The 14999-nt window shown below is 43.8% G+C and overlaps 1 protein-coding gene across 1 annotated transcript; it reads right to left on the bottom strand.

The window, feature by feature from the left end:
- Positions 1-1075: 1075 nt before the first annotated feature.
- Positions 1076-11522, bottom strand: LOC140653626 (potassium channel, subfamily K, member 16-like). The gene is made up of 5 exons (XM_072865910.1): positions 11172-11522; positions 9043-9163; positions 6802-6968; positions 5018-5186; positions 1076-1434 (listed from the first exon to the last, which is right to left on the bottom strand). The coding sequence occupies exons 1-5, from the start codon at positions 11520-11522 to the stop codon at positions 1076-1078; spliced, it is 1167 nt and encodes a 388-aa protein (XP_072722011.1).
- Between the last annotated feature and the right edge of the window lie 3477 nt (positions 11523-14999).

Below are 14999 nucleotides of genomic sequence, written 5' to 3'. Positions count from 1 at the left end.
CTTTTAGTGTAACCATATACACCCATGGGACTTTTCACCTCTATGACTGTGTCTACCACAGCTGCTTTGCCAGCACTTCAGGGTAGGGTTTTCGTGCACTCTTGACACATAGGCGACACCTGACACATAGATCGAGCCTTTAAAGGCCAGGGTCTTCACCCAGGGATGGCCTACATGCCAGGTGGTACATCTGAAGCACCATGCCCAGATTTGACATCCTTTTTTTACCTGGTTGAAGGTAAGGCTGCACTGTTTAGACAACACTTGCACTTGGGAAGCTACCTTAGCACAGCACAATAGTTTTTAAATTACTTTATAGCTCCTACGGAATGCAAACATAGCAGCATAGCTCCGATGAAGTGAGGACTCCTCCATTCAAACCAGTCTCTGTTCTTATAAAATGCTTACAGAATAAAATTGTTATAAAATATGAATTAAAGACATGGGTTTATATGTTCTTTATAAACACCATCAGAAAGGTTTTTCAAAGCCACAGGGATAGAAGGTGAAATTGCCTTTATTCATCTTAGTATAAACCAGGAAGAGGTAGAACTAATGTTTAACATGCTGACCTTTTTCTAACCCTGTCCATTAGATGCTTCTAGTGTCTCTGAACTGAGCCCAGGTCTTGTCATTTAAACATGTCTTTCAGATCATAACAGCTTATCCAATATGATGGCTCAAATCAGGCATCTGTTAAGTTATATACCCTTATTTCTTCTTCCAGAGGTGCTATGCAATGTCTCAGAAAAGCTTGTGCATGTCAGTTCCTGGAAGAGACATGATTTCTTGCATACAGCAAAATCCAAATAGAACCAGCAAGCTCTACCATGTCCCTCCTCTGCATTTTTGTGGAAGCACCTTAAAAACGCCTTGCAAAACAAGTGCACTTCTCAGGTTGTTAGCACAACCTAGCTGCAAATTGAGGAGCAAATTTCTTACCATTAATATTCTGGCTTTGTGTAACTGTAAGTCTTGAGTTCTGAAAGGCTGTATCTCAGCAAAAGGTAGGAGAAATTTTATTTCAATGGGAATTTCTTTAGAATAATCCACTAGCAACTCTCCAATGAAGAATTCAGTTCTCATATGTTATGGCAATAGTTTTGCTATAAGGAAAAGCATTTTTTTCATTTTCTGTGTGTTCAGAACCTGCTGTTAATGACACCATTTTCTGTGCATCCCCTCCAGCATGTGGTGGTAGTAGTTCTTCTTCTGGAATAAATTGAGCAGGCCAGCATCTTCTTTGTTGGCTTGCTTCATTGTCCTTACTCACCTTTCCAATTTGATGGAGATCCTTGACAATTATTTTCTCAGTATCTTCTAGTACCGTTGTCAACAAATTAAATAGGAGAGCAATCCAGGCAAGGCCAAAAAGAATCCAAATAGCCACCAGAGTTCGGTAGTAGGAAAAGTAATTCCTGTCAGGCTGTTTACCTGCAGATAAGGGGAGAGAAAGAAGAAAAAAATTAACAAGTTGAAATTGCTTTGCCTGAGTAAAGTGAATTAATGAATTAATCAATGTATTTTACGTTGAGTACTTTCAGGTGACTTTTTCATTGTAGTGGAGTCTCTCACCTCCCCAGCATTAGGTTAAGGCTGGGCAAGTCTCTTGTTGTTGCAATAAACTGGTATATGCTAGCACAATCATGCTAGCCTGTCAAAAAGATATAATGGGATTGAGGTGAATTACCAGCAGAGCAGGATATTTTTTTCCCCTTACAGCATACCAATCCCAATTCAACCTCTGCATCTACAGGTAAATGCAATGATGTGGCAAGTAGTGTAAAATTGTATTGTATTATCTTGAAAATATTTCCAAATTCCCAAAGCACAAAAAGCAGAACACAGTGGGCCACTATAACCACACAACTATTACTACCTAAGTTATTGTAATTCTGTGTATTCCTATAAAGTGTGATTATAACCTAATAAATATTTGCTTTAAATTATAGGTACCGCTGATCATACAAAGAGAGTAGTTGCAATTCCTTCTTTACTTTTGAATGGCTTTAGGAGCTTCTTCCATTAAAAAACTAGGTGACTGATGAGAACTCACTGACACATGCGAAGAACACGTGTCAGAACGCTTTCTGTGTTGGAAACCAGTGGACTGAAGCTTATTTCATGCACTCCAGACCTCTTAGCATCAGCCAGTATCGCACACCCGCTTTTCTGCATGGGTCATTTTGTTTGTTTCTTCAGACATCAGCAATCCACCACCAACATACAGAGAGCATTTGCTCCTACTGCACTTAGTCCCACACAACATTATCATCATGATACAGCTGGTATGGCCCTGGCATCTGCAGGAAAACTTGGTGATACTGCTTATTGAGTGCTATAAGTCACTGTCAAGGGTGACTCCACATAGCAGATAACACAGCAGTGTGCGTGGACAGGGAGATCACCACAAACCTGGTGGATCATTTTCCATTGCGAAGCTGCCCAGAAGGAGCCAGGATGCTGGCAACTCTTTTCAAGTCCTGCAGTGCTCTGTACTGCATAGATCAATGTGCAGGATTTTTATACTTCGTCACGCAAGAGCTCTGGAAATGGGGCAGGACTAGGCTGGTTTGTCCTCATGAATAGATATCCAACAGCTGTTTCTTTTTCTTCTGCTGGGGTTGAGTTGGCAGAGGGGATGCCAGCCTTGCTACAAAGCATCTCCTTTTGTGCTCTTATCTTAAAGTTCATGATGTTGGGTTAGCAAAGCAACTAGTAATATCTCTGTAATGTTAACTCAAAACCGGACTTCAGCAGGGCATAAATTTGGTTTACAGCCCAAGGGGAGTTTCACCCTAGAAGGATCACCTATGTGTACATGTATTACAAACAGTTAAATCCAGACTCTGCCATCTTACAAGGATGTCTCCTTACCACCACAGGCTTTATCTCATGCTTGAAGTACAACAGCTACAAACCAGTTTTGAATTACTAAAATGCAAATAAACTCAAACCTGTTGTGTTCCACTTGGCCAGCACAAATCCATTTGTCGTCTGTAATCAATTCTAAATACATAATCCTCAGAGCAGTCATTGTTTCTGCTTGTTTCATTGTGAAGGTGTGAGGCATTAAACTTATCATCATTTTATCACCATTGTTTAAGGCCAATTGAGATAAATACTGCAGGAAAAAATATTTCGGCTCCAGTTAAGTCATCCTAATGAAGAAGAAATTACAGAGCCAGGAGGCCTATCTAATAGTTACTTTTAAACTGTATTTGTAAAATAAGATGGCTGCAGAGGAGGAAAGCACTATGCAGGTAGTGGTTTTCAGGCTGTGACTTGCTGTCATTATTGTAAAACACACTTGTAATTTGGACAAGGCAAGAGAACGCACCAGTTTGATGTCCACTTTTTGCACAGCACCAGCCATTCTCCACCTTCCTGTATTCCATGTCACTGAAGTTTGAGGTGCTCAGTATCACACAGGCCAGGGTTATCAGTCCTACAGATGGTTGAGAAAGAAATGCCTGTGCCCTATTGTCCTCCACTGTAGTGACAAAGATTGGCCTCGGCTGGAGAAAACAGTGAGCGAAGAGGCCACTGTTGTGTGATACAGATTCCTTCCTGATGCCTGAGTTCTGTGTCGTGTTCATGTCAATACTGCCTAACCACTGCTGGAGACAAGCAATCTTCCTCTGGATTATGTGAAAAGGGGAATTTCAGAGGACACTGGTTTCCTGTGTTTTGTAGCAACGGGGAGCAGTTAGCTGGCTGGGATCACTTGGCGAAATGTGGCCTAATCAACTCATTGCCACTGCATGAATTAACCATCAGCTAGGCTGCAAGATCATTATGATCACTGAACTCATGCAAACAAGCAAGATGTCAACTGGATCGTCAAAGCACTATCCAGCCTCTTTAGCAGACTCAGAGAAATTAAGGTCAGCAGGGAACATCAGACAGTGTCTGGAAAAGGTTGTGGGCTCCCTCTGCCAAAGTCCTCAGCCTGATGTAAGAAATCTTTAAAACACACAGCAAGGCTGCCAGCCAGTCTCCAAGGCCCCTCTTGCACCTCTGCAAGACTTAAGAGCCTAGGGTTTGTTGTGTGGTAGATGTCTGTCCATTGGAAAGGGACGTGAGGCTTCCAGATTCTGTGTAGGGACAGCATTGGTGCTCAAGTATTAGCTTCAGAGCTTCCTTCTCATAACCCCACTGAAGAGAAGTTCAGGCTGGCAAGATGCTGGCAGGACAGGTTGTTGTAGAGAAATCTTTGATGCTCCGTGGAGTCCAGGTGTTTGCTTGCTTCTTCTGTGGACACTGATTTGGCTCCTGGTGATCATTTTGGAGTTCCTCTGGAAGCTTATTCCATGGAGAGTGTATTTTGGTCAGCAGATCCACGGAAGTGTTTCGAGAAGCAGTCCAGCATGCTGGAGTGTAACTTACACAGTTTTTCTTTAGGGGAAATCCTAAGCTCTGGCTTGTGAAGACAGAGAGCCTCCAGTGATGCACAGGAGACTAAAGAAGGCCACTTTCGCAGTGATATATATTTTTAAGCCCCACTTCTCATAAAGTGAGTAGATTTCCCCATTTTCCTATGACTGGGATTTCCACCTCTCAGTCTGTTGTGTAAAATCATGTCTTCTGAAACATGACCACTTATTTCTTTAATCTACACTTTGAAACTACACTTTTAAAGTCTTAGATGGCTAAAGCAGGGATACATGCCTTATTTTGTATGACTGTCACAAACTGTTCCCTTTTGGTATATGCAAATTCCTAGGCTCCTTGAATTCTCCCCCTACACTTCCCCTTCCCTCCCCAAAATATTTGGCTTCTTTGCACCCCAAAGCACCACATTTCATTATATTTAGACAATTCTGTGCTTTTGTCAGCACATGCAATCCCAGAGAAATGAGTATTTCCCCCAGAACTGTACAAGGCTAAGACTAGTCAAAGACTCAGACTGAAGATTTGTCTCTACAGTACATTGGTGGCCTGTGCAGTCAACCCATGGTAATGACAGTCATAACCCTGGCGCTTTGCAGTGTCTCCTCTCTGAAATCAACCTTACCTACTACATAATCTCCAAAGCCAATGGTGCTCAGGGTGATAAATGCAAAGTAAATTCCTTCACTGTAGGACCAGCCCTCTGTCATCTGGAAGAAGAGTGATGGCAAGCACAGAAAAACTAGAATCCCCATTGCCAGGAAGAACAAAAGGGTCAGAAATTTGATCTTCTTCTGAAAAAGAAAGAAACCAATTTAATTATGATCATGATTTGACACACTGGCAGGCCATATATAATGGTGGCTATTCAAAATGGGTGGCTATCTAGGAATACCTACTAGGACCACAGGAACTGAAGGATTTGTATTGAGTGCTCTTCCTCTAAAAGTACCCTAGCCTTGCTCTGAAGCAGGGGGAAGCCATGTGTTATGGGTGTTGCATGTCCACAGTAGCCTTGGGAGATGTAGCCTTTTATTTGATTGTATCAACCTCCAATGACCATGAGGATAGGAGGAATTCCTATCCAATGACTTTTACTGGAGTCAGACTATTTCCACTTTTCACCAGACAACTTCACTTTTAGTTTTCAGGTATTCAGGTGTGGCACCTAAAGAGCATTCAAATTTGCCTGGGAAAATGACTTTTAAAAAAATATTTACACCATTTCTGACAGTACTATCTCCAAGAGGCTTGATTGTTGACTTTATTTCTCATTGCATCAGTGCCACAACTTGGCTCCTACCCAGTGGATACCTTACTACAAGAAGACCTTTAACAAATGAGCTCCTGATGAAGAAGTGCCTGGACAGTGGCTTTTGAACTATCCTATTTCCCAGCAGTCATGAAGAAGCCTTGACTGGAGAAAAAGACTTGTTATATATTAAGATTTATCAGCCAGATGCACATATAGTTTATGTATAGAATTTTATAAGTCCAGTTTGTCTGAAAATTAATGGCAACTGTTGGATAATTTTTCATGCCTTCATGCATTGTGCATGTGCTTGAGTCTATATCTGATCAAGCCTTATGTTCTATTTAAGTTTGCCAGACATGAGGAGAAATTTAGCAATTTAAACAGGGTCGTCTGTAGCATTCATACCTTGTCCTGAAAGAGAATTACAGTAGGAGACACAGAAAAGCTATTCTCACTTCCTCAGTAGTGGTGAGAGAAGGGGAGGAGCTGCAAATAACTTGGGGCATAACCAGGCAAGACACATCCCGTCTCTAGCCCTTTGCAGGTGCCTCTTCACCTTTCAGCAACTGGGCTCAAATGGACAACTTCAGCCTGATGCTTCCTTTCTGTCAAAGTCAAGGGAGGAGAGGGATTAAAGGACTGCATAATGAATAAGGAGGGGTGACACACTAGGCATTGAGTCAATATCCATTGAAACCCTTACAGCTCACCTGCTTTTTACAGCTTTTTACAGCTTTTTACAGTTCACCTTCTTTTTACAGCTCACCTCCTTTTTGCTGCCTCAAGACGAAATGCTTAATCATCTCTCTCTGTACTGGTTATAAAGGGAGACAGGTACTTCCCTAGAGTGTTAGTTCCTGAGATAAGTGTCTAGAGAGTGGGATGAGGTGCCCACTCTCTCCATTGATTGCTGAAGGGGGCTGGATGTCTGCCATTTAGATGGGTAGACAAAATCCATCCCTTTCTCTGAATATCTCCTCTATGGTTGCCTTGTCTGTTTAGCTCTGCAAGTGAAGAATGTCTCTTTCCCTCTCCTAGCACAATGTCTAACACAGCATGAGAACAAATATAATAGAGGATAATGCCAGCATATATCTTGAGAAAAAAACTAGAAATGAGCATATAACTGTGACTGAGTAAGTAAAGCGAATTACCTTTCTCATTCCTTTCTCGTACAGGAATTTCCCCAGCTTTTTACACAGCAGTGAGAGCATCTTACCCACACGGTGCAGAAAAACAATATTCAGAGGGATTCCAAACAGAGCAAAAAAGACACAGAAGATCTGGCCCCCAGCAGTTTTAGGACGTAGTGTGCCATAGCCTATGAAAAAACATGGGTCAGAAGAGATACTCCAGAGAAATGGAGCAGCTCACAGTCACATTCACACCTACCCCAACCTGGCCTGCCTTTGACCCCAAAAGATGTGGCTAGCAGTTCTCAGGTCACATGCACTCTTTTTTCTCTGAAAAAGGAAGTAAGCAGATGAAGTGATTCACTGTACATGTTTTGGGGGATGCAGAAAGCACTGTGTGCTCCCAACCCAGCCTTAGTGGGAATGAAAGCACAATCTAAAAGCAGTTATGGAAAACGTGCTCTGTCCTGTGACAAATACATGGAAAGACAGAAACCAGACGTCTGTGGACCTGGAAGACATCAAGGCTGGAGTCCCAGGCTGTTTGCCATGTCAGAATCACATATAGTCATCTCTAGTTTCTTCTTGATCTGCTTGTGTGTTAGTGACCTTCCTGACTAAATGCCAGTAAGTTGGCACGTCCAGATACTGGCTTCAGTCCTGGAGGCAGTACAGTGTGTGTTAGAATAGACGGTGCTAATTAGTCCAGACCTTACTGGTGGCTGATTTATTCATGTCAGAGAGATATTTGTCTTAAAGTCCTACTAAAAGAGGATTTATCTAAGTAGTGGAACAACGGCTGCAGAACTCCAAACATGTCCTTTAATGGACTGGAGACTTTGTTCCTCTTAGACCCCATGAGGTACATCGCTGAGTGCAAGAGTCCTGTATTTTGTGTGTGTCCTTACTCTGTCAGTGACCCTGAGAAAAGGCACTTTCCTGAGCACAGTTCATCTCAGGGCATCCATTACTTGGAAAATGCAATGTTTTATTTGGGGGGAAAGACAAATAAAACAACTGATTTATTGGCTACTAAGGCCCCAAATGCTTGAGCTGTCTTGTGCTCCCTGTTGCAGAAATACTCCATTTTCATGACAAAACCTGGTGAAGATGAGTGGAAGTACCTGATGTACTTTCACAACAGATCTCTGAGGCAAAGGTGCAGAGAAACAGGCAAAGTTGCACTTTTCCTGGGGCAGCCTGTCTGCCTCACTAGGGAAACAAATTTGACGGGAAGCGACTGATTTGTTTGGCAGAGAAATGCTGTAATGAAAAAATACAATAATACAGGTGGTGGCAAGGAATGGATTGGCTAGTAGCAGGGTGCTGACAAACTAGGGAAGCTTTATTGATATGTGACGTTATAACCATGGAACATTTGTCATTGATGTGATGGGTCAGAAGCCTTTCTTTCTTCTACAGCAGGAGGTCTCCACATGGGTTTGTGCAACACCTACACACCTGCCATGATGCTGGGACACCACTGGGGCCCTTGTGACATGTCACACTCACAGATCAGTGGAGCAGCTGTGCCTAGGGTGTAGTGGGAGTGAGGCCTCAGCTTCACTCTGCTAAAACATAGATTTGACTTTCACTGCGTGAGAGTGTGAAGCAGGAGCCAACAGTGTGGATTTTATGTTTAAATTTGGCAGGCCTACACTTTTTAGGATGCATATTTGAGAGAAAGAGAGAGGCAGGCAGGTGCAGGCAGCCCCTGAAAAGGTCAGACTAGCTTGAAGCAGCAGTGTAAAAGTCTCAGCATTTGCCTTGCTTCCTTCCCATTCTTTTCCTCCTGGCATATTACTAATTCAATATGTGCACTAACAGCTCAGCACAGGCTATCGAGGCAGTGTCCATGTCCCAACAGAATTCACTTCTTTCCTACCTTTCCTACCTTTCTTTTACGCTTTACAGCACTCTCGGATTTAAAGTCTATTTGACCCTAGAATAAGGACCAGGAAAGTGAAGTTTATCTCCCACCCACAAATGGCAGCAGAGCGAATATTTTAACAGATGGCTTGAAAAGAAGAAACAAATGGGAAAGAATATGAAAAACCACTGGTATTTCACAAGCCAAAATAATGCAAGAAGAGCTATGCAGTGGTGAGGTCTCAGGACCAAGTCCATTGCTGCTTACCATCCATGACCATGAAGGGCTGGAGTTTTTATCCTTGCAAGTATTATCCATTCAGGTCCTGATAATAAGACATAATAAACATCACACACACACAAACACACTCACATGGAAAGCATTAGACCTACCTATTGTAGAGACAACCGTGCCTGCAAAGAAGAAGGAGTTACTGAAATCCCAGTTGCTGTCTTCAATCTGTGATTCATTTCCAACAGGGTATACTCCATTCTGAATGGCTTCAGTCAGGTTCTGGGAGGGAAAGCAAAGTTTGGTATCAACATGGCTGCTTTTCCCAAGTTCTTGCTGCAAGAATACTACAGATTTAGCCAACTACTGCTCCTTTCCTGTGAATACCATTCACCTGTCCTCAGCAATACTCTGACACTATTCACACCTTTACCTCCAAGGTTGGGAAGCAGCCAGGCAGTGTTTTTGAGTGTTGGTCTTTTGCTCTGTTTATGCTGACTGCTCTAGTGAGTGTTAGGAGAACTTGTTTCTTTTAGCATGGTCAAGGACCTTGATGCTTTTAGGCTAAGTACTTTGGAAAAAATGATCCTAAAGATGACTAGGGCGTGGCAGAACAAGACAGCCCACTGGCTTAAGTGATGGGGTGGCTGGTTGCTGGTTTTGAGTTTGCCCTTGAGACAGCAGTGGTGGATCCAGGACCTAATCATCCACTTGTATGCAGGCGCACTGAGCAGTGACTCTGATCCCTCCCAGGAGGACATCAGTGAGTTATAGCAGGGTACACGACATACACAGAGAATTTCATTTTAAGGCTGTATTCTGATTAGTGTCACAGATTTAAATTCAGAGAAAGTCCATTGATTTGCAAAGCATTACTCTTGGTGCAACCACAATCAGAATTCAGCCTGACATATAACCTCTTCTCCAAACTGCATGTTTGAACATACATGCACAATACTTACAATGTGGCCTTTGAGATGAGGTTAGATGAACATCTGTCAGAGATGGTTTGGGTTGAGTTGAGACTGCCCTGCCACAGGGGGTTTGACTAGATGTTTCTCCCAAGAGCCTCCAGCCCTATCATCTATCATGTTATGCATTTTCAGACTCTTCCCTTCTTCCTTGGTTTTAATTCTAAGTTCTGTTAATTTTTTTTTAAGTTAAAAAAATAATAATTTAAAAAAACCAAACAGTATCCAGCTGTCCCTGCCTTTAGCAAACAGAGAGTATTGGACCAGACATCTGGAAGGCAGGCTGGTTTGTACAGAAACAGCCTAGGTAAAATCCAGGGCTGAGCCCTGCCAGAGGCAAGACACAAGCTGAAATAAACTGCACCAGAAAAGTCTTCCCCCCATTTCCTCCCTCACTATCTTTTTTTCTGGGGTCCCAGAAATTCAAGGCTAACAGAAATCATTCCACAGCCCTTGCACAAAGATTTCATTGTCTTGAAAAGTTCCTCTTTTTGGTTTTCCTCTCCTACTCGCAAAAAAAAATCAAAGGTGAAGAAGGTGCATGCATATGTGAACTGGGGGCTGGATCACTGGTTGCGTTATTAGAAATACCAGTTCTTCCCCTCCTTTCCTTATCCTGTGAACTGGCCCATTAAGAGCTCCATTAGTTTCTCATGCGGAAATGCTTGCAGCAAGGCTATCTGCACTCCCCATTTTCTTCTGCATTGTAGCAGATACAGCTAGGAAATACCAAAGATGAAGAGACAACTGTACTCATTCTCAGCTTTGTGTGCCGTGACCAGAAACACCTTTCCCTTGGCCAGGCTACCTGTTTCACTTCTGCATCATCTTCAGAAAGTAAACCCTAACTATGCCACCCTCCTTGTAGTGATTTGGGCTTCTTTTTTTCGCCCAACAGATTAGTTCAGACCTTGCCGTATTGTTCCTTTGTGCTATCTGTGACACTGTTGTAAGTGGCAACCCCACCCATTCATTTCAGCCAGCCTCATTTTTCCTGCCATGCCACCCATTGTAGATAAGCACAGCCCCACCGAAACCCAAATGAACAGGAGGCAAGACCCCAAAGAATCAGGACATCACGGCATGGGAACTGTTAATAGCTAACACACATGGTTTTGTCAAGCTAAACAAGCTGTATTTACCATCAGTGTGACCTGTCTGCTCAGACCAGAGAAGGGGCTTGGGGTTTTCTAAAATCATCCAAATTACGACATCAGTAGGAACGCAGTGAAAGTTACCTGTGTAGCAAGGCTGAGTAGGAAACAACATCTGATAGGGAAATAGGAGGGAGAAAGGGCTTCTGCAGGGCTGGCACTTACCTTCATAAACTGCTCCATCTCTGTCACTGTGAGGTGGGTAAAGTTCTGCAGAAAAGCCTCCTTCATCCGGGCAGCTGCTATTTTCTCCTGCTTCTCAGCGGTCCTCTCCAGAGCCTGGAACACAGCTGCACCCACCAGCAGGTAGACGAAGTAGCCAGCCACCAGCAAACCTGTCTGCAGCTTGCCACTGCACATGGCTTTGGTGGGACACAGCAAGGGCAGGGAGTGAAAGGTCGCAATTAGTAAATCCCTTGTGCTGCTGGGAAGCCTCCCCCATGTAGGAAGAGCCCTCCCAGCTCCGGTTTCTGCTGTGATCCCGCTCTGACAGGGACAGCAAGCTACCAAATACATTATGGGGAAGCTGGGAAAAAAAACAACAAACAACAAACCCAACCCCCCCCAAAAAAATCCTTTCCACTCTCTGGGCTGCATGCTGTTTAGGGATTTCCTCTTGTCTGTGAAACTCTGCCTTGCTGAGTTCTCAGGAAAAGTGGGTCAGGATGTGAGGAGCTGGCAGGTGGCCATCTCCTGCTCAAGAGGCTCTGGGGACAGGTGAGGATAGCCTGCAAAGGGCCCACAGGGAAGCTTGCTTAGAAAAACATTATTTTCCCTCCTCTGCCTCCTGCTAACTCTGAGAACTGGACTCCAGGGCAAGCCCCGATGACTCCAGAAGCCCCTTCTTACCCTGTGTTCAGAGGCAGCTTCAGGGAAATGCACCTGGGCTGCCCTCCTGGGCTTCACTTGCCCACTTGCAGCGCAGGGCAGGGTCATGCAGCCCTGCATGGCCTCAACAGCTCGCAGCAAAGCCTTGGACATAGAGGCAAATGGCTGCAGATTGCATATGTGCCAGACCTGGACAGGTCCTTCTGCAAACATTTCTTATGCAGTGTATCCAAGAGAGGACATTACAGTGTCACTGGGTGCACAATTAGATGGATAAAAAAACAGTTATGCCATCAGATTAATAGATTCATAGAATCCTGGAATCATTTAGGTTGGAAAAGACCTTTACGATCATTGAGTCCAACTGTTAACCTAACACTGCTGAGCCCACCACTAAACCATGTCCCTAAGCACCACATCTACACATCTTTTAAATACCTCCAGGGATGGGGACTCCACCACTTCCCTGGGCAGCCTGTTCCAATGCTTGACGACCCTTTCAGTGAAGAAATTTTTCCTAATATCCAATCTAAACCTCCCCTGGTGCAACTCAAGTGTTAGGTTAACAGTTGGACTTGATGATTGTAAAGGTCTTTTCCAACCTAAATGATTCTATAATTCTATGTTACCTACAGTAATGTAGCCTCTACTGATTTCAGAAGGATGGTTCCCATGAATTGGGAACTCACTTATGTAAGTGTCAGAGCTTGTTCCCATCAGCTTCAATGAGAATTTGGCTGCCATTGAGAAGAATTTGTAGGGTGGGAGAGCAAAGTCCTTGAATGAAGATACTGACTTTGGAACAGATACCAGACAGATTTGAGCTTGGCTGTACCATGGACAGTCTTAACACTCAAATTAACTTGCTTGACCTTAGATTTTCCAGCATTTTCATTTTCTTTGTGCACAATGTCTTTGTTATTTGAGCAGATGCCCTACTTTAATAATGAGAAAACACTGAAGCAAATCAGCCTTTGAAGAAGCATTTAAAATGTGCCACCTATTCTAGTGTTTAAGCCTTTGTGTTTTTATTGAGTTTGAAAATATAAGAAAAGGCAGAGACTCTGGGATTAGCTTTGCAGAACTGGTGTAAACAAGAAGTGGCAGATGGCTTCACTCTGTCAAGTGCAGGTTGTCCTTTCACACATAAATCTGTTTGACTTCAGAGGAAAACAGGAAAACTATGAATGAAGGTAAGTAGCTTTGCAAACCCTTAAAAGTTTAAAGATTTTCTTTAGCGTTACTGGAAAAGGGTTTGTAGAAACAGGATGTGTCATGTTTCCTTTCACTTCTTTTGAAGCTATGGGGTGTTGAAGGTGTGTTTCTTTCTCAGTTTTAAACTATTTCTATACAAATAATGGCACCTATGGCTTCACCCTTTTTTGTCTCTCAGACTCCCAGCCCTGTGAAACAAGAGAAATCCCTTTACATGTATAAATGCAGCATTTCCTCGTCTGCACAGCAGACATTAAGATAATACAGGTGGATTCTTTCCTCAGTACATCTCAGGGGAAAATGGATGGAAAAAACATGAAACTCATGGAAAGCGGTGAGAATTTTGATATTGACTTCAGTTGCAGTGGTTTGATCAGGGTGGGTAAGGTTCCAGGAAATCTCACCTTTCTCATGCTGTCTCCTCTGAAGTGTATATATACTAAGCTGGGTTTCCCTCCAGCCCCATCTCCAAGATAGCAGGTTTGCTATTTGTGCATGCTTCTCCAGAAGCCCCTGACTGCAAGGAAGCATTCAGAAGATTGGTGACCTTTGTTTTCCTCTAGTTCTGGAACAAGGAATATACATCATCTTTTCTCAGTCTGTTTCTTCCTATCGGCCTGCGAATCTTTAATAACCACTACAGATTGTTCTGACATGAGAGGAGTGTCCCATCACACAGCATCTTGTTCATACTTGGGTTAACACTTGAACAGGGAAAGAGGGAGAGAAAGCACAGTATTTGTTCACTACTGGGATCTTCACAAATAAGTTGCTTTGGGGAAGAAAGGAAGGGGGAACCCATATTCACTCAGTGGAGTGCTCTACTTGAAGCCATTCCTCATAAAGGTAAGAATAATGTCCATTAGCTGTGACTGTGCTCCTCTCCTTATTTTGCATAGATTAAAAGCTTTAAAACACGCTCTTGGTGGAGGCTGCTGGGGGTCTTTCACTTGTAGCTACTGAGTGAGAATCACTGAGAGAAGGGGGATCTGGGCTGAGCCAAAGCACTGTCTTTGACTCTTTCCCACCCCAGGTGTCTGGACACTGGGCTAGCCTGACACCACTCACCCCAGTCATGAAAACTGAGCACTTCCTAAGTGCTGGGAGCTGCTGTAGGTACAACATCCTCGTCCAAGGGCTGATGCTGTCACCTCACACTTGCTTCACAACCAGAGTGATAACCTGTCTAGATAGCTGGGAAGGTAAATGGGGACATTCTATCTGATGAACCAGCCACTATTATCCCTGTACACTGGGAGATCATGCATACATCCTGCCTAGATGCAAGTTAATACAACCCTCCTAGATGCTAGTCTAGTTAATCAAAACAAATCTCTGGTGAGGGCAGCTCTTCTCATGTTCCCCAAGACCTTGGACCAGCTGGACTGACAGACCTATTCAATGCCGCTCATTCCCCAAGAAGGAGCTGAAGAAGCGGACGTAAGGCCTCATCACTGTAGTTTTCAGTTGTGGGAAACCAACAGATCCAGCTATCAGGGAGTAACACTTCTCCATGACTCATAAATTGACAGGAGGACTTCTGTGGCCCAGTTCAGCCTTCCCTTGGGACTGCCCCACTGCCACTTATCTGTAGCTTGCAGTCACAGCAACAGCAGGATCTATTAAGGTGCAGGAGGCTGTGGGTGGGTTGGGGTGTAGTTTCCTGGCAAGGACTTGCAGCAGAGCCTAGGTATCGTGGCACTGGGGACACTTGTGCCAGGGTGCAGCGAGGGCCAGCAGCTCCCTCAGGGCCTGGGAGTTGGAAGCTGAGTGTGCTGACACCAAGGCCTGTCCCACTGCCCCCATCCAGGGAGCAGGGCAGGCCTGGAGACCCTTGGCAGGTTCAGTCATGCCTGCAGATCATCAAGCATGTTTACGGTGATGAGACAGGTGATGAGTTCAAGCCAGGACATCAATCTGCAGCTCAGAGTCATGTCCAAGGATGTCCAG

The sequence above is a fragment of the Ciconia boyciana genome, chromosome 6 (assembly GCF_034638445.1).
Source record: "Ciconia boyciana chromosome 6, ASM3463844v1, whole genome shotgun sequence".
NCBI classification, from domain to species: Eukaryota; Metazoa; Chordata; class Aves; order Ciconiiformes; family Ciconiidae; genus Ciconia; species Ciconia boyciana.
The sequence above is the reverse complement of the archived record's forward strand: the minus strand, read 5'-3'. Positions and strand labels throughout refer to the sequence as shown.